The sequence below is a fragment of the Choloepus didactylus genome, chromosome 2, assembly GCF_015220235.1.
Source record: "Choloepus didactylus isolate mChoDid1 chromosome 2, mChoDid1.pri, whole genome shotgun sequence".
Taxonomy (NCBI): Eukaryota; Metazoa; Chordata; class Mammalia; order Pilosa; family Megalonychidae; genus Choloepus; species Choloepus didactylus.
The window spans coordinates 154,113,997-154,141,011 of NC_051308.1; the positions used below are offsets into that span (position 1 = coordinate 154,113,997).

Consider the following 27,015-nt stretch of genomic DNA (forward strand, 5'->3'; position numbering starts at 1 on the left):
GCAGTTCCGAGAGGTAGCCCTTTTTCAAGGGAATTTCCCTAGACAGTTTTGTTAACTCGCCCAGCAACAAAGTAAAATTCAGAAACAGAAGAGAAAATTAAGAAAGCTCGAAGCACGTGGAGTACGGGATCTCATTTTTCTTGGCCTTTCTCACGACCCGTAGCCGCGCCCTAGTACGACTGCGTGAGCGACTCGCCTATAAAAGCCCGTCTCCTAGAGTCTTTTCGTCACAATCGCTTCCTGTTTTCTGGGTGGTGGTTGTTCCTGGAACCGCGGTGGCCGTGAAGATGGCGTCTACCAGCCGGTTAGTATGTCCGGCCTCGGCCGGCTAGCTGAGGGGCGGGAGGCGAGCTCCAGGGGTTTGTAGGCGGTCACCCGGATGGCCGCGTCGGGCGAAGCGACTGGGAAATACCCGGGAGGCGCGGCCGAACTGGCTGGCGGATCCGGACAAAGGTACTTCAAGACGGCAAACCTGTCAGGGGTGTCGCAGAAAGGTACCGAGCTGTTGACATTATAGTGTCAGCGTCCTGTGTCTTCCTTTGTAGGATCGTCTTCTCAACCAGGCACCACCCTTTGTGAACCCCAGTGTTTCCAGCCGGTGGCCTTTCCTCTTGCCTAGATTTCTACCGTTCCCCCTCGCTCCCCCTTCTTGTCAATTTTGTCTACGTTTGTTTTTCCACCTAAGGCTCAACCAGCCTAAGTGTCTTCTTTTCCAAGGAGCGGGAAAGGGTTAGATCCAGGTCTCTCGATCTGACAGATTGAGAGTGGAGAACGTCAGCATTGGTAAGCCGGATGGAAACTGCTTACCATCCCAGCGGCGCTCCGAAGTGGGAGATACGGTATATCAGAATGGTTAATGAGTTCTCGTCTAAAGGATTTCCTTACAAATAGCGCCTTCTGGATACTCCTGACGAAAATCTTGCCTGCAGGAAATTTCTTTCATTATGTTGGGAAGTTACTCCTTACACATTTTTTAAATGTAGTATGCCGGTATCTACAGGAAATGCATGCAGTGCCCTTGGGAGGCAGCCTTTAATCTTGTGACCTAAAAAAATGCGTGCAGACCCTAATTATATCTCTCATTACCCCTGTGAGGTAGATATTAGTATTTTTGCATACGTGTAAACTGAGTCATGCCAATGTTGACTTTTTTAAGGTAGTGTTAGAATAGCTAATTAGAACCCAAGATACCTATTTTCCATTTGACATCTAGTTAACTCAAAACGTATTAAAAGTATCAAATTAATTCCTCACTCATTTCTGGAAGGCCGTTCTGCTATAATTAATGTGAATCTATTGTTATCCCTGGAATTGTGTTCCAATAAAAACTATTGCGCATAAAATAGTAAGCTGGAGAAGTCTAGGTCCTTTCTGGTAACTGCCAAGACTTACCATTTTATGTTAACTGTATTAAAAAAAAAGGTTAAAAGGGGAGCAGCTTTAGCCAATAGCCTGTTTAGAAAGAACTCTTAAGGCTAATGACACTCTTGTTTACTGATTATAATTCTATGATTGAATGTTCAATCATTCTGTCTGGGTGTGGTTTTGTCAAGTAGGTACACAGGTAGATGGAAAACTTTAGCTCCCCAGAATCACCCAAATACAACTTATACTCTTTCATGACAGTAGATCTTGGAGGTAAATGTCATATTTGGGCATTGCTTTTGCATAAAGTATATTAGAACAAGAAAATTTATTTGTAAAATGTGTTGCAGTATTGAAATAGTTCAGATCATAGTAAATTCACTTGACATTCGTTGCTCGCAGATTATCTTTGAGTGTCATTAGTTTCTTAATTTGTTCTAAAGTTTAATTAAAAGGTTTTTTCTAGACATTTCCAGCTCTTAAATTTATGTGCCCTTGCACTTATGTATCTCTAAAGTTTTTCTTTTACTAGTGAGAACAAAGAAAGGTCAGTGTTAATATTTCTCTTTTTAGCTTTTTTTTTCTTGAGGAAGATGTGCTATCACAAAGCTACGAAATTGCCTGTAGTTCTCATGGAAAAGAGCACAAGTCTGGGCTCAAATCTAAGTTCCACCTCTTATTATTTTGATGACTTTGGGCAAGTCGTTTCTAAGCATTATCTAAAATGGAGATAATGCCTATCTTGCAGGATTGTGAAGATTAAAAATAATATATGTATAGCACTAGACGTATAGAAGACACCCAATAAGTGGTAGCTATAAAATGAGGTTTAGGATTAACTGGCACCTTAGGTAGTCTAAATTGTTTTAATGTATGTGGTAGTGTTTTCTCCATTCCTTCCCTATTGTTTCTCTGCCTTACTTCCTCCACCCAACCCCAACTAGTTGTGTGGTTTCTCTTTTATATTACTCTTGTACATAATTTGATTAAAAGTTGACTACTTCAGCATGATTTCATTCTATTTTGGATAGCTAACGCAAACAGTACAAAATCAAAAGTAGAAAAGAGAATACACTGAAAAGCAGTTTTCCTCCCTCCCTCACTGGCTCCTGGTCATCTGATTCTCCAAAGCAGCCATTGTTACCAATTGCCTGGTGTTTGCCTAGAGATACTGTGCTTTTAAAAACATGTATGTATGTTCTTGCCTTCCTTCCCTCCAGAAAGTGGCCTAATGTAGCCAGTGTCCATAACCTTGCTTCTATCTTTTTTATTGAAGGTAGCACATAAATTTTAAGTGCACAGCTCAGTTATTACACAGTGAACACATGGACGTAGCTACCATCCAGGACAAGAAATCAAGTACCACTAGCACCACAGAAGCCTCTCTTGTATCCTCAGTCATTACTCCTTTCCAAAGATAACCATGTCCTGACTTCTAAAACCATAGGTTTGTTTTGCCTGCTTTAAAGTTTGCATAAATGGGATCATCCAAAAGGTATTTCTCTGGGTCTAGTTCTTTTGATCAGTATTTTGAGATTCATCCATGTTGTTGCATGTAACTGCAGTTCATACCTTTTCCATGTTATATAGAATTTCAACCTTACTCCTTTTACTTAGCCTATTTTTAAGAAATATGTTTTCATATTGTTATATAGAATTATATAACTACTACAGGATACTCTGTTTACTTTTTAATGGTGCAGAAGTACTACCAGATCAGTCCTTTGTAAGTTATGTTCCACTTGGCTGCCCATTCTCATCATTTGTAATTATGTTACTCTGCTAACATTTTCTCTTTATTTCTACATAGTTTTCCATAATTTATACTAACTGCTTAACATTTTATTTATGTCATAATTTATTAAGATATTTTCCTAACAGGAATTTATGGTATAAGCATATTTTCCCATCAGGAAGACCCAAAACATATTTTGGTTAACTTGAATGTATAAATCTTGGGGGAGTATGGATTATTTTAATAGTTTTATAGTGGATACCATCTTCTAAGTTATTTGAGAGTTAGCATTCTGAATTATGTGTGCTAGCAGGAGAAACCAAAGCCACAAATACTTATTTACATACTCTTAGAATGGTTGATTTTATCTTTTAGATGTCTATTTGTGGGGCGACAACATAACCATCTCCTGAATTATTTCAAGGCTTATTTAAGGTGACATTTGTGATTTTAAGGTCATACCCCCTAGAAGCTTATTAAATCCATGTTAAATTTGTCACTTAATAATTACTAAATCTGTGTTAAATTTCTTCACTTTTTAAATTGTCTTTCAAGTCACTTAGACCTAATTGTCTTTTCCCAAACTGCTTTATTGTTCAAAATAAAATAACTGAGTAAATTGTTGATACCACAAGTAGTTTAAAAAGTCATTTCTGAAACCATTTCTTGAAAGTTTAAAAACTTAACTCTTGACTAAATGAAATCGTAAGGTCTTAAGTCAGCAGAGCCACCTCTACCATCACTCATTTATATACCTATTTGGTTCAGTGTATTGTTTTAACTGTATTACTAAGGTATCTTAGTTTAATAATACAAACTTAAAGTATATTCTCTAATCAGAGAAATTAGTGGCAAAAGACAAACTGGATGTTTAGTTTTAAATGTCGTAGGTTATTATGATAGCTAATCATTCTATACCAATCAAAATATTTTTGAATCTTAGTAGCCTGCATGTTAAGAGGAGAAACACTTTTGTCTTTTATGTAAGTTTTTATGTAAGTTATGTAAGTTTTGAAAGCCATCTGTGTCAGCAGACCAATAACTAATAAACATAGTTCCAATGAAATCTACCTGTTTTGTTACTAGCTATAATATAAAGGAACCCAACTGGATGTTTACTTTGAAAACTTAGCTTAAATGTATGCATTATGAATGTACAGTATTGGAAAAGTTTTCAAAATTCTCCTTTTTTTCTTTTTTTAAACCCAGAAGACTCCTTTGTTAACATTGATTGGGAGGATATAAAAATACATTTTTTTTTTCATTTAGTTTGGATGCTCTTCCAAGAGTTACATGTCCAAATCATCCTGATGCAATTTTAGTGGAGGACTACAGAGCTGGTGATATGATCTGTCCTGAATGTGGCCTGGTTGTGGGTGAGTAGTTATTATGGTTTAAACTAAAATCAGTATTTTGGATACTTGGCATTTGTATATTTTCCAAACTGTCCTTTAATGAATGCATTTTTACTATTTTTCCACATGTAATTCATGTTTATTGTAAAACAAAGAGAATAAGGAAGTGAAAACAAGTAAGAGTAAAATAAGTCATACAGAGATAACCATACTTTATTGTGTATCCAAGTGCTGCATATATTTCATACTGTGGGATGAGAGAGAACTTTAAAAACTAAAATTGAAACAGCTGATCCAAAAGAAAAGAAAAGGCCTGCAGCATTTTCCTTTGTACTTAGATTCCGGTGGGGCGGCTGGGGGGTGGGGGTGGGGTGACACACATCCATATGAAATAATGAATAAATGTAATCCAACTTTTGTGGGGTTTGTATACTTTAGAAATGAAGTGATCATGATTTAGTTCAGAGTTACAAAGATATGTCTGTTCTGAGTTGCATTCAAGGACTTTTTTTTTTTTTTTTTTTTTTTTTTATATTTTTAATTCAGTTTTATTGAGGTATATTCACATACCATAAAATCATCCATGGTGTACAATCAACTGTTCACAGTACCATCAGATAGTTGTGCATTCATCACCACAATCTATTTTTGAACATCTTCTTTATACTAGAAATAATTAGAATAAGAATAAAAAATAAAAATAAAGAACAACCAAATCATCCCTCCATCACACCCTATTTTTCATTTAGTTTTTGTCCTCACTTTTCTACACATACATCCACACACTGAATAAAGGGAGTGTGATCCATAAGGTTTTCACAGTTACACTGTCAGCCCTTGTAATCTATATTGTTATACAATCATCTTCAAGAGTCAAGGCTACTAGGTTGGAGTTTGGTAGTTTCAGTTATTTACTTCTAGCAATTCCAATACATTAAAATCTAAAAGGGGATATCTATATAGTGCATAACAATGTCCACCAGAGTGACCTCTCCACCCCATTTAAAATCTCTCAGCCACTGATGCTTTATTTCATTTCATTTCACATTCCCCTTTTAATCAAGAAGATGTTCTCAATCCTGCAATGCTGAGTCCAGATTCATCCCTGGGAATCATATCTTGTGTTGCAGGGAGATTGATACCCCTCTGAGTCAGATCCCACATGGGGGGAGGGCAGTGAGATCACCTGCTATGGTGACACATAGAGAGAGGGCCACAACTGAGCAACAAAGAGGCACTTGGGGGAGACACTTGGGCAGAATTATAAGCAGTTTAGCCTCTCCTTTGCAGTAACAAGCTTCATGGGGCAAGCCCCAAGACAGAGGGCTCAGCATGTCAAGCTGTCAGTCCCCAGTGTATGTGCAAATATTAGCAACAATCCAGATGAGGAGGACCATCATCTCTGCATCCTCGCCCAGGTCCTTGGGGGGGCACAGATATATATTTTTATTCTCCACCCAAATTACATTAGGATGTGTTGCTATTTCACTCTAACCTATACAGACCTACCATATTTCACTTCCTGTTCAAAATTCCATGTAATTGTGTTGTTTGAACAAACTGATGGTAGAAACCTCTCTATTATTAACTTTGAGTTATAGTGTCATGCATTTGTTCTAGTTTGTGAGAGAGATGTCTAATATTTGTATAGTTAATCACAGACATCATCCCCCACAATGATTCACTGTTTTATACATTCCCATCTTTTAACCTCCAACTTTCCTCCTTGTGGCATATGTGACTCTGAGCTTGCCCTTTCCACCACCTTTACACACGCATTCAAGGACTTTTAATAAAAAAGGTTTGTTGTATTTTTCATATGGATATGAAATCATTTTCTATTTCTAGTATAAAATTATTATTGCCAATAATACCACTTGTTAGGATTTCACTGTTACTCCTACTTGCTCATTAATCTAGGTGTGCTGCACAACTGTGGAATATAAATGATCTGTTTAGAAATATACTTAGCACCTGAGAATAGGAATAGTACTTGGCAATTTGAATTATTTAGGAGTGAGAGTGCTAGTAGGATCATGGGAAGTATAACAGTATTGGTGGTCATCTGCGGTGAAAGTGTATTAACTTGGAGGATATATGCTGTGTTCATCCAAGTAGGTTTCTTGCCTCACGCCCTTCATCATTGGGAACCTTAAAGCATAAAAAGTTGCTAGTAGGAACTGAGATCTATTAGCAGTTGTATTCTACTCAGTACATAATATTAACTGTTAATGCATTTACTATATGCTTGGCACTGCTCTAAATGATTTACATATTCACTCAGTTTATCCTCAGAAGAAACCTGTGAGATAATTACCAATGTTATCTTCATTTTACAGATGAGGAAACTAAAGTTTAAGTATGGAGTCTGGCTCCAGAGTCTTCACAGGAGCCAGATTTCTATCCTGTATCATCTTTCATAATAAATGAGTTCAGCCTGGGGTCAGCAAACTATAGCTCATCACCTGTTTTTATATTACCTAGGTGCTGCGATTGTTACATTTTTAAATGGTTGGAAAAAAATCAAGAATAATATTTCGGGACACATAAAAATTACATGAAATTCAAATTTCAGTGTTCATAAGGCTTTCTTGGAACACAGCCATGCTCATTTGCTTATGTATTGTCTGTAAGTGCTTTCACATGACAACCAAAGCATTTAGTAGTTGTAATAGAAGGGACAGTATGTGGCTTTCTCATTACCACTTCATACTGCTGCTCAGCACACTGTAAATCCCCATGATAAGTTATAACTCTACAGCATTTTGAGTGCCATGCATGGTCTTACCTGTAATGTCAAAACAAGGAAAAAAAAAGTGTACTTTGAATATTGTGTTTTTAACGCACAGTGGAATATAGATTATTTTATCAAATTAAATGACAAAGCATTGTATTTATTGTATTTATTATGGAAGAATACAATAAACATTGACATCCAACCAAGCACTCATCACAATATTCCGAGCTCAACAAAACAATGGTCAGAAAAGTTAGAAAAGTTCATCACAAAATAAGATATGATAATGAGGCTGCAGCTAAATTATATTTTTGAGTGACTCGTTTGTAGGCCAAGCAGGGAAAGCCAATGGTGAGTTAGTCAATTTTGGTTTGATTGCAGCAGCTGAAGAAATGTGTGTAGAGAAAACTTAAGACTTTTGGACTTTTAGCAAGAGTAGTCGCTTGAAGAGTTGAAGACATGGGAAGCAACGTCAATAAGTCAATTAAAAATCAAGGCCAATGATTTCAAGTATTTTTCCTTGGCTGTTGATGAGTTAGCAAATGTTACTGATACTGCTTAGTTATTCAAGGAGTCATTCTTGAGTTTGAAGCAACTAAAGAGTTAGCCTCTAAGCACTGTATGCATGGAACAACTAAAGGAGAGATTATTTTCAAAGAAGTTGAGAAAATAATTATTCATTACAACCTGTGAAGTGTTGGAACTGATGGGTGTAAAAATATTAGTGGAGCAGAAGACTTGGACAAATTTATGATGATTGTAAAAATGTAAAGTATTTAAAGCCTATGGTTATTCATTGGATTATTCATCAGCAGGTATTCTGTAGAAAATACTTTATTCTCCCCTGTGTTGTTGAACCAGTAGTTCAGTAGTGAACAGTGAATTTCATTCACTCTTGTGATCTTAACCAACATCAGTTCTGTTAATGTTTTGTCAGGAATAGAAGCTGAATGTCTGGGACTTACCCTACTACTCAGCAATTTGGTAGCCTAGCTATGGCACATTTTTTATTGCGATTTTTCTTTTTTCAAGCTCGGGGCCAAGACTGAAATTTTCCTGAACCAGTACTGCCCTCAACCACTAAATGGCTTTGGAAGTTAGCTTTTGCTGCACATTTGCTGATGATTTTTAATGAAATCAACCTAAAAGTACACAAGGCAAACCAGTGCAAAACAAACATTGAATCACAAGTAATGTCATATTGCTTTATTACATGTACAGTGCTGTTAAAAGTTAAAAATAATATGCCATATCTTCATTCCCATACAGATTTGCAGTGGATTTATTTTATGAGCTCAAACTTCGATTTCAGCAGTATTTTTCAGATTGTGATGCCAAAGCAAGAGAAATTTTCGTATTTCAAAATCCATTTAATTGCACTTAAGGAACTTCTTACCTAATCTTGAATTGGAAGTGATTAATCTGCATGGTAAAGGCAGATAAATGCCAAGAGAAAAAAATAACAAAATTCTATAATATATATATGTAGTCCAAGCAGTGACTATGCACGATTAAAATCTTATGCTTATGGATTAATACCAGTATTTGGCAGTACCTATCTGTGAAAAGACATTTTCAAAGATGAAATACAGAAAATCTTGTTACACATCAGCATTGACACATGAACCTTTGTGAACAATTTTGATGATGGGAACACTAACTTTGAACTCTAATTAAGTGAAATGTTATCCACAAAAGAGAATTCCATTCTTCTTATTAGTTAGATGTGTATTATAATAAACTGTACTCAATTATTAGTATATTTTTAATTTCATCAATTAAAAATTTGGTTTTTTTTTTCCTCTTTATGTAGGTACTTACATAATATCCTCAATTTTGCCTCTTGATCCACAAAGCCTAAAATATTTACTGGATGGCCCCTTACAGAAAATATTTGCCAATCCCAGAGTTAAATGAGAGGATTAAATACTTCCAGAGTATTTAAGATCAAACTGATAAGGTGTAAAGGTGAAGCAGAGACATAAAATTAAAGATAATTTCGGCTTTTTGGCTCTCCTGAGTTCTGTAGCCATTTAAAAAGAAGTAGTGCAAAATTCTTCCAGTATATTTCCAGTCTGTCCATTCATTCATTTTAACCAGTAAGAGAGTGGGTAAGATTAACCAACTGGGAAAGAAAGGTGTAATTCACAAAGCTTATTTGCTGTTTTTTGTGTTGGAATCCCTCAGTTTTATTTGCATTTTTCTGCTATATGAACCTTTCTTTTTATTTATGCTTTGTTTACTTATTAATCTAGAACACAAGTGTTATAACTACCTATATTTTATTTCACCTAAAGCTCCTACACTTAATTTTAAGATTTGAAAATTATAAAATATAATCTGATCAAACTTCCTTTCTTTAGTTTCTGTTAATACCTGTGATATTAGTTCTTCTCATGCAAACAAAATAAAACTAAAATAAAACTGAATTCACAGATATTTATTGTTAAATGTATGGTACGATGTCCTGCAAGTGAAGAATCCATTTCATGACCAAATAAAAGTCTGCTAAAATGTTGTATTTTGCCAAGAATGTCATCAAGGAAATTAAGTTGAAAATAGCTTAATTGAACATGATACTCCATGATTGGCAGTTAAAGGAAATACATATGCACACATACATACACATATACATACATATGTGTGTGTTTATATATATTATTTTTCTCTATCAATTACAAGTTTAAACTGCATTTTATGTTTTTGGATTTGCATTATCTTGCTGGTTTAAAGGCATGTGCTCTGTTGTCAGCTCAATTCAGCCTTTTACCATATGTATTTATTTCCCAGGGCTGCTGTAACAAACTACCACAAACTTGAGTGGCTGAAAACAATAGAAATTTATTCTCTCACAATTCTGGAGGAAGGAAGTTCAAAATTAAGGTGTCAGCAAGGCGAAGCTATAGGGAAGAGATCTTCCTTGCTTCTTCCAGCATCTGGTGGTTGCCCACAATCCTTGGCATACCTTGGCTTGTAGCTGCATCGCTCTGATCTCTGCCTCTTGTTACATGTCTTTCTTCTCTCTGTGTCCTCTCTTCTTATAAGGACACCCTAATCCAGTATGTCCTCCTCTTAATTTATCTTAGTTATATCTGGAAAAAAAAAAAAAAAGGTTTTTCCAGTAGAGTCACGTACACAGCTTCCAGGGGTTAGAACTTGAACATATCTTTTGAGAAGGGACACAGTTCAACCCGTTAAACCTATTAATTATGCTGAGGAGACATAGAAGAAACCAAGCTGGGCAAATATTCTGCAATCCACTAAGAGCATGAAATTTGTATCTTTTTTTATATTTGAGATTTTGGTGTTCATTGAGATCTGAATTCAGGCAACAAACATTGTAAGTTTCCTAATAACTGATCCTGATACATGGTTTGATTATGCTTGCCATAAAGTTTTACATTGTCTGAAACTTTTTATATCATGCCATGTTTATTTTTTGAATATGCTAGTACTGAGCTAATTTATCAGAGGTGATGTTTACTGTTTGACAAGTTTTAAACATTTTGAATAGTCTTTGATTTAAATAATCACCATACAACTTTAGAAACTGAAACTCAAAATTGTTTTTGACAGTCCTGTACTTTATTAATGTTTAACTTCTGGTTGAAATTTAAGACTGCCTGTTGTCACTGATTCTCCTTAATTTGAAACTCATGACTGTCATCTTCAGAGGCATGTATTGCCTCTCTCAAATGAGTCAGGCAACTAGGAGAGCCTGTTAGTACCGCTTTTGTTAATGAACTAATTCACAATACAAAAATTGTTTTTATTTTACATCATATAGACTACCTTTTCTCCAGCCTCTAATAATTTTCTCACTGTCCTTTAAGCCTTCACTCGTAGTCTCCTTGAGGCCCACCAACCAGCCCCAAACCAGTGCCACGTTTCAGATTTTTCTTACAGCAGCACCTCTCTTCCAAGAACTGACTTCTGTTTTAGTAACAATTATATAGCAAACTACCCCTAACTTATTTTGCTCATGATTTTATGGGTCAGGAATTTGGGAAGGACTCATCCAAGCAGTTGTTTTTTCCCATGTGGCATAGGCTAGGCCTGGAGGATCCACTTCCTTGATGGCTTTTCACCTGCATTGCTGGCACCCCTGTACTTCTTGGCCTCCTGACATGGTCTCATCCTCCACGGCTTCTCTGTAGTTTTCTCAGAGTTGTCATTTCTTGTACATAGTGGCTGATTTCCAAATGAAATATCCCAAAGCAAGTGTTTTGAGAGAAAAAGTGGAAGCTGGATCAGGGTGGTTAAGGGCTATGCTTAGAACTGACATTCACTTCTGTATTCTTTTGGTTAAAGCAGTCTTAGGGCCCACCTGGATTGGAGTGGGTGGAGAAATAGTCTCTGCCTCAGTGTGACCATGACAAGGTCATGTTGCAGAAGAACATGTGGATGGGAGATATTATTGTGGCCGTCTCTTAGAAAATACAATTTGCCACATATTTAAAGTTTTTTTTTTCCCTTTTAATATTGTAATGGCTATGTAATATTTAGTCTCTCCTGTAATTTAGATTATTACCAATTTTTGTGGCTATTTTTTAATGCTATTCAACATATAAATAGTTTTGTTTAATTGACTCTTTCCTTATTTGAATTGTAAGATTTTTTATATGAAGCATTTTGATTTGGCATGGGTTGTATCATTTTATTGGTGCTCTTTAAGATATTGGTAATGATCTTTAAAACAGGGCCAGTTTTTAGAGCAAAGCTTTGTCATTCCTACCATGAAATTATTGGTTCTGTAGCTTTTGTGGGTTTTCTTTAAGAAATCCTTATAGTTTGAATTCATCACTTTAAAAGTTGGACACTAGGTGGCAGTATAATCATATTTAGATCATCAATTTGTTCATAAATGTGACCTTATACATTGTTTGTACATTGATTTTCGGTCAGCAAAGTACTAGGTTGGTAAGTTGCTAACAGTTTATCATGAATTTTTTAAATTAGGATTTCACCATAAGAAATTGTTTTAAACTAGAGTATCATTTGTAGTTAAAGCCATCTTTGCGTGCTATTTAAATCTGAATTCTCACGTTGTTCTTAAAAGCAAAATGAGGAAAACACCAGAAAATAGTTTAGATAGATTTGGAAAAAAATTGAGTCTCTTAGAGCTTTCCTTCCTAAAGTCATTCTGGGTATTATTTATACCAGTGAAGAAAGCTGAAACATGAATGCATGAATGTTCATAATGAATCAGCTGATAAACATGTTTAAAAAGATGCTGGACCGCACTCCCAAAAATTCTAATGCTGGTAATACATTGGTAGCATATTGAGGAACACAAATCTGTATTGTTAATTTTACGATTTACCACATTCTTTGAGATCCTCTGTACTTTCAGATTTTTCATCTTTCTTTTTATGTTTTTCTTGTCTCCAGAGCTAGACTGCAGACTCCTGCAGGGCAGATACCTTATAGTCATGTGTCTCCCTAGCTCCTAATATAACTAAAAGTCAGTGGCCCTAGGGTTAGTAAGCTGTGCAACTATGGTCAAGTTAGATAATTTCTCCAAGCTTAACTTTCTTCATCTATAAAACAAGTCTTCCTTTCCCCCAGAAAAGAGCCAGGTACCCTACATCTTAGAATTGTTAAGAATCAAATTAGAGAATGTATATAATATATAATCTTAGTATGAGATTTCTGTGATACATATTTTGGGGATACTAGTGCTCCTTTTTCCTTAACTTGATAGGAAATGATGGTTATTCTAAGTCTGAGATACCATTCTTCACACTTGTCAGGCACAACATGTTTGAGTGATTGCTATGGGCCTGACATATTAGTGCTCTGATTGTAGTATTTTAAAGATTATTAGTTTACTATCTTCAAATTAGCTTTCACAGTGTTTCAGGTTTATTTTAATATGCCAAAACTATATTTCTAAGAACAGCATGTTTGTCTTCAGTTTCATGGCATCCCTTTGGCAGCTCTTCTTGCCTAATTTAGAATTTTTAATTTGGGCACTACTTTCTCCTAAGCATCAGAAAAGTACTAATTCTACTTGATTATCACAATTACTCTTTGAGGTAGTGTTTTTTCCATTCTAGATGGGGAAAACTGAGGCCCAAAGTGCTTAGGTTAATTAGTGCGAGGTTCCATATCTGATAAATGTGGAGCCACTTAAATCCAGGTCTTGTAGGTCTTCAAAAGTCCCTGGTTTTTCCACTCTACTACATCTCTCTGTTAAGCACTGTGGTGGTGAGAGTGATAGAAAGATGAGATGGGATGTGGAAGGAAGGAGGGCAAATTAATATGACAGAGTATGGTAAAAGCTTTATTACAGATCTTCCAAGTGTGGTGAGACACAAAGAAAGGAAGTGCTGACTTCCTTGGGAAATACTGCTGGATTTATATTGAAACCAAATCTTTAAGAATGAGTGATGGTTTATGGAGGGAAAGTCATTCCAAGCAGAGGGAAAAAGGTACCTGTAGAAAAGGATGGAGGCTTGGAAAGTATTAGTATGTGAATGACTGGTTGATTGTGACCAAGGCTAGGATGCATATTCCATCAGAGCCTCAGCTCCTCAGCGTAGATGTTACTGCTACAGACTTGCCTGTATTCAAGGAAAAGCAAGATGTATACGGTTATTTAGGGATAGAACTTATAATGTATTTTCCTTTAGAAACTATTTTACAAATGATAACACTGTCAACTTTTGTATAGGTTTGGTTTTTAAGGGTCTAAGTGTCTTGAGTATGGTAGGGTTTTATGCCTGGTGTGGGAAATAAACCATTATGTGCTTTGTTTTTAGAATGATTCATTCCATGTTTCTACCCAACTTAAAGTATAATAACATAAACTGTTTGTGATTTAGAAACTGACTATATCTTTAATAGTACTTCTTTTGTACAGAACCTCGTGATCAGAATTCTCTTCAAAATTACAAGATTTCTGATAAGAATGTACACAAGGTTCTTTGAAATGTCATGAGGAGGAATGGTAGAAAGGTTAAATGACCAAGGAAGGTATAGAAGCTAATAGTGCATTGCATTTTCAGAATTAGATTTACAGTGCAGTAGAGTTGGCTAAAAAGTGTAGCACCTTGTCTTTTTTACTTTTAGTTTTTAAAAAATATTTGATTCCTTGGGTTTGTTCATCTTTTGAATAATATTATATTCTGATTATTGAACTTTGAGACTTAGCACATTTTGAAAACCTTTGTAGTTTTAAACTGAAAGTTTTAGACAAATCTAGCCTGTGAAACAAGTAATTTGGGGTATTGTTCTAAAACTCCAAGTTCTGAATTCTCTATTAAAGATTATATGCCAAATGTTTAAATAAGTTCAATTTCCAGGAAGGTGGCAGAAAGAATTGAAATTCTGGGCAATGCTTTTCACGTTCCCCTTTAAAAACACTTGTTTATTAAATTACAGTGAGAAACATAAAAAAAAGTATTCTGTCAGCATCAGGCTAGAAAATCAGGCCCTGTCCACAACTGGCTCCCTGTCTGTGGTGGTTTGAAGCTGTATGTACCTCAGTAAAACATGTTCTAAATTTAATCCATTCCTGTGGGTGTGAACACATTGTGAGTAGAGGGCCTTTTGATGAAGCTACCTCAGTTAAGGTGTGACCCACATCAGTCAGAATGGGTCTTAATCCTATTGGAGTCGTACCTAATTGGAATGAAATTCAGTCAGAGGGAAAGCCAAAGGAAGGAAGAATCTGAAATGATACCTGGAAGAGAAGGAACAGACCAAGAGACACAACCATGTGCCTTGCCATGTGACAGAGGAATCGAAGATCCCTGGCAGCCAGCCCCAAAATATCACAGTCTCTGGGGAGAAAGCCTTGCCTTGATTATGCCTTGATTTGGGCATTCTCCCAGACTCAAAACCATGAGGGAATAAATTCCTATTATTTAACCCGACACATTTCATGTATTTACTTAAGCAGCCTTGGAAACTAAAATAGTCCGTGTGGTATGTTGCACTATTTAGATTGATATCTTAAGCCGTTCTGATTTTAAATTGTACTAGGAATTACCTTTGGCTGGATTTACAGTTGATAGCTTACATGGTAAAGAGGTTAAATGTCTGTTTAGTCTGTCTTTGTATACTCTTTCCTCTAGCATATAAGGCAAAATGGGTTTTACTTTGATCTCCTGGACATTTTCTCTTCTCCTTCCCCTACCCCATTATTCCTTGTAGCAGAGACTGCTGGGTGTTTCCCAGTTTCCATTCTCCCATTCTTCCTTTAGTAGTAAAATACCCTGGTTTTAGCTGAGCATGTGGCTGCCCAGCTAGACTGTATTTCCCAGCTTCCCTTGTACCTAGGTGTGCCCATATGATTAAGTTCTAGCCAGTCAGTTATAAAAGTGGTGGGTACAACTTTAGATCCTGTTCTAAGAAGGGATGTGCTGTCCTTTTTTTCCCCTTTCCACTGACTAGAATGCAGACATGAGGGGAGGAACTACAACAGCCATCATATGCTACAAAATGCAAGCCATGTTGAAAAGAGGCATATCAAAAAGAGAGCAAGCCTGGGTCACATTATTCCAGGACTTAAGCATGGACTGCTAATCTGAGAAACTTCTGTCTTGTTAAAGTCACTGCTATTTTTGCTTTGATTGCAGCAGCTCTGCTTATGTCTTTACTGATACACGTCTAGAATCCTTCTGGGAGTTTATCTTGTTTGAGCAGTCTACTGTTTGCCAGAGACCCAGAGGAAAGGAGAGTACTTGTGGCAGTGGATTGGAAAATTTTCCAACATCACTACCTACCCTGGATTGATAATTCTTTCTTATAAGATGAATAAACATAAAAATCAAAATGAGGCTTATGAATACAAACTGTACTCTGAAAGAACAGTGATCTTAAGGACTTAGCAGAAAATTATACCTCTGATATGCTTTAATTTTTAGAAGAAAGTTGTAGAAAATACCTTATGTGATCAGTGAAAAAAAACCTCCATAATGTTTCTATTAAATATGGTCAGAGAGAAATAAGACTGTACAAGGAGACAGAACAATTTTAGATAGCAATTAGCAGATTTAACGTTCTAGGAAACTGAGTCAGTAAAGCAGAGAACAAACCTAAGACACATCCACAGAATATAGGAAGAGTGAATGGGAAAGTGGTAAAGAGAAAATATCCATCGTAAATAAAGTATTAAAGTTGCAGTAGAAGATAACTTTACCTTCCTGGAAGATTACCACAGAGTTGCACGTCAAGAATCTTTCACCCCACTGAGGAATACTTTCTTTTTACATTTTAAAATTTTCTTAATAAAGACTTGTAAGCAACCAACTGGTAAAAAGGTTACTTTTAAAGGACGTAAAACAATATTGACAGACTACTTCTCTGTGACAGTGCCAAAATACAACGTTAGCATTGAATCATCAGGTTGTCATATGGCACAAAAAAGAAGTTATAGAAATATCTTACTATGACTATAGGCATAAACCTGAAAAATACAGTGCTAAATTCTGGTTGCTAATTGTCATGTGGAACATACTGATGATTTCATTGATATATCCGGTTTTTCTCCTTTTGATAATTGTCATGTGGAACAGTGCTGATGACTTCACTGATATATCCGGTTTTTCTCCTTTGGGGCACATTAACCCCTTACCCCCCTTTTAAGGTAAGCATGATCCTTGACTAGTTTTGGCCATTGGAACATGAGTGGAAATGTTAGTGTCACAACCTTTACGTCAGTATATAAAATTCACCACATTCCCTTCTCCCTATTGTGAAAATGGGCATTGCATATCTCAGGTAGTAGGAATTCCATCACTTTGAATAAGAATGATGTGGAAAGCCCCCAGCCATCCCTCTGTAGATATCAATGAACAAGAAATAAACCTTAGTTTTAGGCTACTCAGCTTTTGGAATAAATTTTTACCTCAGCATAACTTAATTTTCCTGACACGTAAGTATTAGAAGAATAAGGACCCACAAACAACTATGGTTAGTTTTTAAAATGTAAGACGATACTACGTAAGAAACACTATGGTCTGTAAGATGACAGACTAATAAACTCAATACTTATTCCTAATATAAAATATGCTGAATTAGAGTGATACTTTAATAGACTATTTAAATTCACCTGTGGCTTTTGTGCATAATGTTAAAATATTGGAAACATTTTTTTTTGTTTAAAATCAAGTGCATTGTTTTGAAAGTTCTGGTCAGTGCTATAGATATGAAATAGAAATGGGTGTTAGGCACTGGAAATGAAACAAAGCCTTTGTCACATTGTTGGGGTTCTTTATCTAGAATATTCAAATCATATTTTAAAACTTAAGTCTTGGAGGCTCTGAGATGGTGGCATAGAGAGGAGTGGAAGCTAGTTTGTCCCCCTGGAACAACTAATAAACAACTGGGAACAACTAGTGAATAATCTGGAATAATTGCAGGCGTCAAACATGACTGTGCACTCGTCATACACCAACCTGAATTGGGGGGAATGTCCGAGATCACAGCATAAAATCTGTAAGTAAAAACTGTGGATCCAAACCGGGAGCCCCCTCCCCCCATGGCCTGAACTGCAAACCCTCGCTGTGCTAGAGAGCAGCACTCTCCGAGCAAGTGAATATAGCTCAGCTGAGCTTTAACTGGGATTTTAGTTAACAAACATGGACTGCTTAATACAAGCTAAGAATCCCCAACAAGTAGAGGCTTTTGGTGACAACTGACCTTGGAGAGCCAGAGGGTGGCCGCAGACTGGCCCTGAGGGGGGCGTTCTGTCCCTTTTTTGGCTCAGTGGAGAAAGCCTCAGCCATTTTCAGTTCCCAGTGCTCTGACCCAGACAAGGGTGGAGATAGCACAGGCAGAGAGACTATTCAAATGTAAATGACCTCTCCCTAGGGGGTGTATTTTCCCTAAGAGGAAGAAGGTGGTGCCAAGCTCCACTACCCGCCTTTCATTCAGAACCAGACCCCAGAGCCTGGGGGAAAACAGCCACGGGCCATACCTCCTTACACCAGTCTGGAGCTACAGGCTGACCGGCGCCACCTGTTGTGCAGAAAAGCAGTGACTGGAGGCCTCACAGGGTGTACCAATCTTCTAAGATGCACCCTCAGGGAGAGGTGATATATTGCCTCCTGAGACCTGAGCCCATTCTGGTCTGGGAAAACCTGATTGGGGTAAGCAAGGAAATCAGATGCCTAGACAACAGAAAACTACAACCTACACTAAGAAAAACAAAGTTATGGCCCAGTCAAAGGAACGAACTTACACTTCAACTGAGATACAGGAATTTAAACAACTAATACTAAATCAATTCAAAAAGTTTAGGGAAGATATGGCAAAAGAGATGAAGCATGTAATGAAAACACTGGGCATACATAAGGTAGAAATCGAAAGTCAAAGAAACAACTGGCAGAATCTATGGAAATGAAAGGCACAACACAAGAGATGAAAGACACAATGGAAACATACAACAGCAGATCTCAGGAGGCCGAAGAAAACACGCAGGAACTGGAAAACAAGGCACCTGAAAGCTTACGCACAAAAGAACAGATGGAGAAATGAATGGGAAAATATGAGCAATGTCTCGGGAACTTAAGGGCAAAATGAAATGCAGCAATGTACGTGTCATTGGTGTCCCAGAAGGAGATGAGAAGGGAAAGGGGGCAGAAGCAATAATAGAGGAAATAATCAATGAAAATTTCCCATCTCTTATGAAAGACATAAAATTACGGATCCAAGAAGCACAGTGTACCCCAAACAGAATAGATCTGAATGGGCCTTTGCCAAGACACTTAATAATCAGATTATCAAACGTCAAAGATAAAGAGAGAATCCTGAAAGCAGCAAAAGAAAAGCGATCCATCACATACAAAGGAAGCTTGTGTGGATTTCTCAGTGGAAACCATGGAAGCAAGAAGGAAGTGGGGTGATATATTTAAGATACTGAAAGAGAAAAACCACTAACCAAGAATCCTATATCTGGCAAAACCGTCCTTCAAATATGAGGGAGAGGTTAAAATATTCTCTGACAAACAGACAATGGCAGAGTTTGTGAACAAGATATCTGCTCTACAGGAAACACTAAAGGAAGCACTGCAGACCGGGGAAAAGACAGGAGTGAGATGTTTGGAAAACAGTTTTGGGAAATAGTAGCACAGCAATGTAAGTACACTGAACAAAGATGACTGTAAAGTATGGTTGAAAAAGGAAGGTTAGGACCATGTGGGACACCAGAATAAAAATTAAGTCTTAAAAGTGACATCATATAAACATATAAAATATAGAAATTACTAGTTTGAAAAGGAGATTTTTAACACCCCCCCTCAAAAAAATCTAGATCTAATCTTTAATTTTATGATATACATATACTTTGAAATCTAAAGACCTTTAGGAAAGGAAATACTGCCTTGACCAGGAAGATAGTTAAAAATTTGTTCAGTCCTTCCCAAAATAATATATAGATTTGATGTACTTTAATTCAAAATCACAATATTTGAATGATAATGAATTTTTATTTTTAATTCTTTAAGGTGTAATTATATGCAAAACAAAATGTAGAGATCCCAAATATAGTTTGATTTGTGACAGTGCAAACACCTATGTAACCAACACCCTATCACACCAAAATTTCCCTTATGCTACTTTCCAGTCAATCAACCCTGCCCAACAGCAACCACTGTATTGATTTCTATCCTTACAGATTATTTTGCTTCATTTAAGTTTACTTTTTTGTGACTGACTTTTTTGGTTCAAAGTAGTGTTTTTGAAGTACATCCATTTTATTGCATGTAACAGTAGTAACTATTTGCTGGGTAATATTACATTGTATATATTTTCCTGTTGTGGGACATTTGAGCTATTTATTCTTTTTGGCTAATATGAATGATGCTACTATGAACATTCCCATAGGAGACTTTTATAGGCAAATACTTAGGATTGTAATTGCCAAATCATGAATTAGGTGCCAAAGTGATGAAGCCATTTTAAATTGGTTGGTGTGATTTTGACAATCATTCTAAATTTCTTGTTGAAAAATGAGGTGAAACTGTCCAAGACAATTATGTGAATTTGCCCATTGATACTTGATGCTCTCTTTAGAATACAGGAAAATACCTTAGTTAATACTCATTAAACACCACTTCCTTTAGTAGTGTTCCCTAAAATAGAGCATACATAAACCTTATCCTTAGTAGTATTTAAAGAAAACATGAGAATTTCAGTTTATATTTATTTTCACTCTAAGAATTAAACTTTACTGTATGCTCTAAGAGCTGTACGTGTGTGAAATACATAAATGTATATGTTGGTGGGGTTTTAGTTTCCTAGCAGGATTGGCTTAGCAACAGGGATTTATTAGCTTACACAGTTTCAGAGGCTAGAAGGCTTACTTACCTCTGGGGTCAGTATCTTCTGGCTGGCTGGCAGCAGGCAATCTTTGAGTTTCCTTGGCTTTTCCATCACATGGCAATACACATGGCAGTGTCTTCTCCTTTCTCTCCTTGTTTCCATTGACTTCCAACTTCTGGCTGTTCTTGTGGCTTCTTCCCTCTGTATTCAATTTCCTTTGCTGTGGGACTTCAGCCATATTGGATTAAGGCCACCTTCATTCGGTTTGGGTCCAACTTAGCTAATAACATCTTCAAAGGTCCTCTTTACAAGTGGATTCACATCCACAGGGCCAGGGGTTGGGACCTAAACATGCCTTTTGTGGAGGACATGATTCAGTCACCAACAGATGTGTTTATTTTTTGGATGGGGAACTTATTTTTAAAAAGGTTCTTGTGCTCATACTGTGTAAATGAAGGGAAGAGTAGTAACTGACAACATTTTAGCTACTATAAATCTTCATGTATAGACTTTCTGTTCTGGTATTAATTATCTAAAAAGAGAACTGATAAACTTTGGCATACTTCTATTTTTAGAACGTAGAGAGGTATGTGAGGTTGTGTGTGTTTGCTAATTGGCAGGCTTCTTCCTTGTCAAAGATTCATTAGACTAAAAAATTATGGGTGCCTTGTACCATAGCCCCTTGAAAATATTCTGTATTGCATTTTGTTTTTTCAGAGCAATTTCAAAATGCTGCCTCATTTAGATGTTCTTCAAATGAAATCCTTTATATGTACTGATTTTTTTTCTGAATGGATGTGCCCTATTTCTTGTTACAAATGCACTTAATCTGCTGGTCTGGTTGCAGTTTTATGATGAGTTATTTTGGAAGTTTTATTTCTTCTAAATGCCATGTTTCTGAGCAGTTAAATATAAGAAGAGGGAATGACTCTTAGCACAAACTGCAGATGATCTTGAGTGAGTCATTTAGATCATTCCAGCATATATGGAAAAATTATATTGCCACCTGACTTTGGGTTTTCTATTTATACTATACTAGGCCAACTTTTTTTTTTTTAATCATTTTGCTTTTTGAAGGCAATATAAAGTAAGCAATAAAAGAAATTAATGATAAGTTACTTCAGGGCAAAAGAAAAACATTATGAAGTGATGCATCTTGGCTAATACTTTCTCTTCAGATTTCTGGAGACCGTTAAAGATGTGGGTTCACCTACCTGCCTTTTCATTTGCACTGTTTTCTTAATGCATTCATTTGTGTTGATGAAAGGAAAATATTGGAAGTTCATGATGGCATCTGAGTTTTTCTTTTAGCACCTGTAGTTTAGCAGGTTAACTCTTTAAGTTTGAAGGCCATGTAGTCTTTGTTTTTATACAAATGTTTGTGTTTTTGTTTGGCCAGATAAGAAAAGTCAGATTCACTTTTCCTCTTTGAAAACATAAGTAAATGGAAATACTGTGATGTTAAAGGAATTAAACTTTATCTGAAGATTTTTGTTCCAATGTTTATGATATAAATTTAGTGAAAAGAGTTTGTTGTGAAACAGGTACTAAATTATATAATTTTGATTTTTAGGAAAAAATAAAATATTTACACACATAAATGAAAAAGGCAGAAAGAATATATACCGAAAATCAGTCTCTTTAGGGTGATCTTTTTGAGACATGGACCTTGTTGACTAGTATCATAAGTAAGCCTTCAGTGCAGAGTGAGAGATTTTATGACAATTACTCAGGTTAAGTTTTTTTTTAATGCAATTTTATTGAGATATATTCACATACCATACAGTCATCCAAAGTCTACTATCAGTTGTTCATAGTATCATCATATAATTGTGCATTCATCACCACAATCAATTTTTGAACATTTTCATTACTCCAAAAAAAAAAAAGAAAAAGAAAAGTAAAAAAGAACATGCAAAATATCTCATACCCCTTATACCCCCTATTATTCATTTACTTTTTGTCCCTATTTTTCTACTCTCATGTTCCATACACTGGATAAGGGGAATGTGAGCCACAAGGTTTTCACAGTCACGTGATAACACTATATAAGCTGTATAGTTACACAATTGTCTTCAAGAATCAAGGCTACTGGATTGCTGTTCAGTTTCAGGTGTTTCCATCTAGCTATTCTAATACATGAAAAACTAAAAAGGGATATCTATACATAAAAGTAACCTCCAGAATGATCTCTCAAATCCATTTGAAATCTCTCAGCCACTGAATTTATTGTGTTTCGTTTCTCTTCCCCTTTTTGGTCAAGAAGATTTTCTCAATCCCATGATGCCAGGTCCAGGCTCATCCCCAGGAGTCATGTCTCATGTTTCCAGGGAGATTTACACCCCTGGAAGTGATATCCCATGTAAAGGGGAGGGCAGCAAGCCCATCTGCTGAGTTGGCTTAGAGAGAGGGGCCACATCTGAGCAACAAGGGAGGTTTTCTGGAGGTGACTCTTAGACCCAATTATAGGTAGGCTTAGCCTCTCCTTTGCAGTAACAAGCTTCTTAAAGGCAAGCCCCAAGATTGAGGGCTCGACCTTCTAAATTGGTAGTCCCCAATGCTTGTGAGAATATCAGGAATTTCCCAGGTGGGGAAGTTTAATATTTCCACATTTTCCCCCAGGGGGGGGGCTTTGCAAATATGTTTTTTATTCCATGCCCAAATTACTCTGGGATGAATTGGGGCTTCACACTAACCTGTACAAACCAACCAGATCTCACTCCCTATTCAAGGTTCCATGTATTTTTGGTGTTTGAATAAACTGACCATACAAGTTAAATTATATAGTGTGCTACAGAAAATATAGGTATTGCACCAAATAAACATCTTTTCCTTTGGTCTCACACAGATCAGGGAAGTTTTAAAAAATCAGAGTTTTATAATTTCTTTGCTTACCAAGTTTAGTGATGTTTCTTATTATGAGGAAGAAGCATATAAAACCATGATGACATCTCATCCATTTAACCTTCTCTTTCTCCTTATCTTGTGCCATGTACTATTTAATCTATTGAAATTAATTTGATCTGTCTTCATGATTTTTCTTACCTTAGCCATTCTCATTTCATGCCCTCTACCTCTAAATCTCATTCCTCTTATGACATGGACACATGATAACCCAGGTGATAACTAGTTACTCCCTGGTGATTTGACTGGTCATAGAAAAAGTTATTTTTCCAAAGCCATCAGAGGTGAATCATTCTTGGGTATTGTTTACCTACTTTCTTAAATAGAACACTGAGATTAGATTATGACCACTATACTCTTGACTGTTTATAAACATTTTAAGTAATATAATATATGTAATTAGAAGATTTCGTACTGTCTACATCCCTTCTTGTCCTGACCTAATGCCTGCAGCAGTGTGCTCTACTTTTTTTTAAATTTTTATTTTGAAATAAATTCAAACTTACAGTAACAGTTGCAAAAATAATACAAACCCCATACACAGAACTGCAGCATACCCCAACCCCCCTCCACCGATACCCCGATCTACCAACTTTAATATTTTGTCACTTTACCATTTCTTTCTTTCCCTCCCTCCCTGTCATCCATCAATTGCTCTGTCTTCTGAACATATGAGAGCAAGTTGCACACATCCTTGAACAAATAATATAATTCACGTATACATTTCCTATGAACAAGTATATTCATTAATGTTATCACATTAAGTGTAGTTAAGTTCAAGAAATTTAACTTTGATATAAAGCTTACATTCTATATTTCATTTTTTTCTTATGTCCCCATTGTGTCCTTTTGAGCCTTTTCTCTAAGATCTCATCTAGGATCATCTGTGGCAGTTAATTGTCATTGTCTATTTAGACTGTCTTTTTTTTCAATTGTGGAAACATATATATAGCATAAATCTTCCCATTCCAACCCCTCCCAAGCATTCCATTTAGTGGGATTAATCACATTCACAATGTTGCAGTGCCATCACCTTCCCACCATCCGTTACTAGAAATTTCCCTTCACCCCAAACAGAAACTGTACTCCCCATTGCCTCTTCCCCCACTTCTCGTAACCCATACTCTACTTTTCATCTCTATGACCATATTCTCTGATACTTTCTTTGTGTTTACCATGGGGCTTAAATTTAACGTCTTAAGTCTATAACAATCTTGTTTTCTGTGATACCAACTTAACTTCAATAGGACATATAAACTATTTTCCTATACTACTACATTCCCCCACCTTTATGTAGTTCTTGTCAAAAATTACATATTTTATATTGAGTCCAAAACCACTGATTTATCATGACACTTCATGTATTTTAGAACCTGTAGGAAGTAAATAGTGGAGTTACAAATCAAAAATACAGTAGTATTGGTATTTATATTTACCATGTGATCTTTACTGGGAATCTTTATTTCTTCATGTAGTTTCAGTCAATTGTTTAGTGTCCCTTCCTTTCAGCCTGCACAGTTCCCTTTAGCATTTCTTATAGGACTGATCTACTGGTGATGAAGTCCCTCAGCTTTGATTATCCGGGAATGTTTTCATCTCCCTTTCATTTTTACCCTCCAGGTGTTTGTGAATTTTCTAAGTCTCTGATGCTTATGGACTTCTGTTTATATTCCATTGTGATCAGAGAATGTGCTTTGACTAATTTCAATTTTTTTAAATTTATTGAGGCTTGTTTTATGTGCCAGCCCAATGGTCTATTCTGGAGAAAGTTCTGTGATCACTAGAGAAGAATGTGTATCCCGGTGATTTGGGATGTAATGTTCTATATATGTCTGTTTAATTTTTCTATATCTCTATCTCCTTTCTTTGTTTCTCTGTTGGTAGGGCTCCCTTTAGTATCTGAAGTAGGGCAGGTCTTTTATTAGGAAAATCTCTCAGCATTTGTTTGTGAAAAATTTAAACCCTCCCTCAGATTTGAAGGAGAGTTTTGCTGGATAAAGTATTCTTGGTTGGAAATTTTTCTCTCTCAGAATTTTAAATATGTCATGCCGCTGCCTTCTCACCTCCATGGTGGCCGCTGGGTAGTCACTACTTAGTCTTATGTTGTTTCCTTTGTATGTGGTGAATTGCTTTTCTCTTGCTGCTTTCAGAACTCGCTCCTTCCCTTCAGTATTTGACAGTCTGATCAGAATATGTCTCAGAGTGGGTTTATTTGGATTTATTCTGTTTGGAGTTCGCTGGGCATTTATGCTTTGTGTATTTATATTGTGTAGAAGGTTTGGGAAGTTTTCCCCAACAATTTCTTTGAATACTCTTGCTAGACCTTTATCCTTCTCTTCCCCTTCTGGGACAACAATGAGTCTTAAATTCGGACGTTTTATTTTATCGAGCATGTCCCTGAGATCCTTTTCGATTTTTTCGATTTTTTCCCCATTCTTTCTTCTTTCATTTTCCATTCTGTGGTTCTCGAGGTTGCTGAATCGTTGTTCAGCTTCCTCTAGTCTTGTACTATGAGCATCCAGAATCTTTTTTAATTTGGTCAACAATTTCTTCTTTATGCTCTTCTAGGGTCTTCTTCATGTCCTTTATATCCTGTGCCATGCTCTCGTTGTTTGTCTTTAGTTCTTTGATTAATTGCTCCAAGTACTGCATCTCCTCTGATCTTTTGATTTGGGGGTTTGGGTTTGGGTTATCCATATCGTCTGTTTTTTTTCATGTGCTTTAAAATTTTCTGTTGTTTTTGGCCTCTGGGCATTTGCTTTACTTGATAGGGTTCTTTTAGGATATGAAGGATTATTCAGACACCAATCTCTAATTTGTCAGATCTACAGCTTGGTGGCGTACACTTTCTCTAACCAGCAGATGACGTCCATGAGTCACCTGTTCCCCTCAAGTCATTTCTCCCCAACTTTGTCTTTGTGGTGTGTGGCGGTCTGGTTCTTGTGGGGTCCAATTTGTGCACCAAGTTTGGGTGTGTTGTTGGTGCTGTCCGCCCTGAATGTGGGGTGTGTGTCTGAGCGGTTAGGGAGGCAGGGCAGCTTTAATAATCAAACATCCCAGGTGTTCCCGGAGATTGTCTCTGCCGCTGACCCACAACTCCTTGGTATTGGCGTAGGGTCCCTGGGATTTCCGGGTGGGTTCCTCTTCCCAGCTGTGCCCTTCGAGGGCCTCTGCTGAGGGAAGGCTGTGCTACATCACAAGTGTGCGCCATCCCTCAAGGGAAGCTCTGGGCCACCGGGCCATGCAGGGGCGTTCCCAGCCTGCTGTAAAGATGGCTGAATGGGGCATGTTAATTTCCCCCTTTTCGCACAGCTCCGCGTTCCCAGCTCCGGGGCAATTAGCTGTGGGTACGCAAAAGGCTATTGTCCATGCCCGATATTGTGGCGTGTGCGTGGTGTTGCCGGAAACACTTCCCATCACACTGGTCCCTTGGCGCGGCTCTGGGCTGTGGCTCCATTGCCGGGCAGGAGTGTTCCCAGCCTCTGGGAAGATGGCTGCAAGGGGCGTGGGTTTTTTCCCCTTTTGGCTCACGTCTGCCCTCCTCACTCTGAGACAGCTAGCAGTGGGTACATGAAAGGCTATCTTCCACGCCAGATATTGAAGCATTCGCACAGCCCTTTCCTGCCACGCTTTACTGTGTGGTTCTC

The 27,015-nt window shown here is 36.9% G+C and overlaps 1 protein-coding gene across 1 annotated transcript in view; it reads left to right on the forward strand.

Moving 5' to 3' along the window:
- The first annotated feature begins 236 nt into the window (after positions 1-236).
- Positions 237-27,015, forward strand: part of GTF2B (general transcription factor IIB) — a 35,297-nt gene continuing 8,518 nt past the window's right edge. The window contains 2 exon segments of the mRNA XM_037826710.1: positions 237-304; positions 4,370-4,476. Of these exon segments, the coding sequence (XP_037682638.1) occupies positions 288-304; positions 4,370-4,476 (124 nt within the window). The 5' untranslated portion in view covers positions 237-287.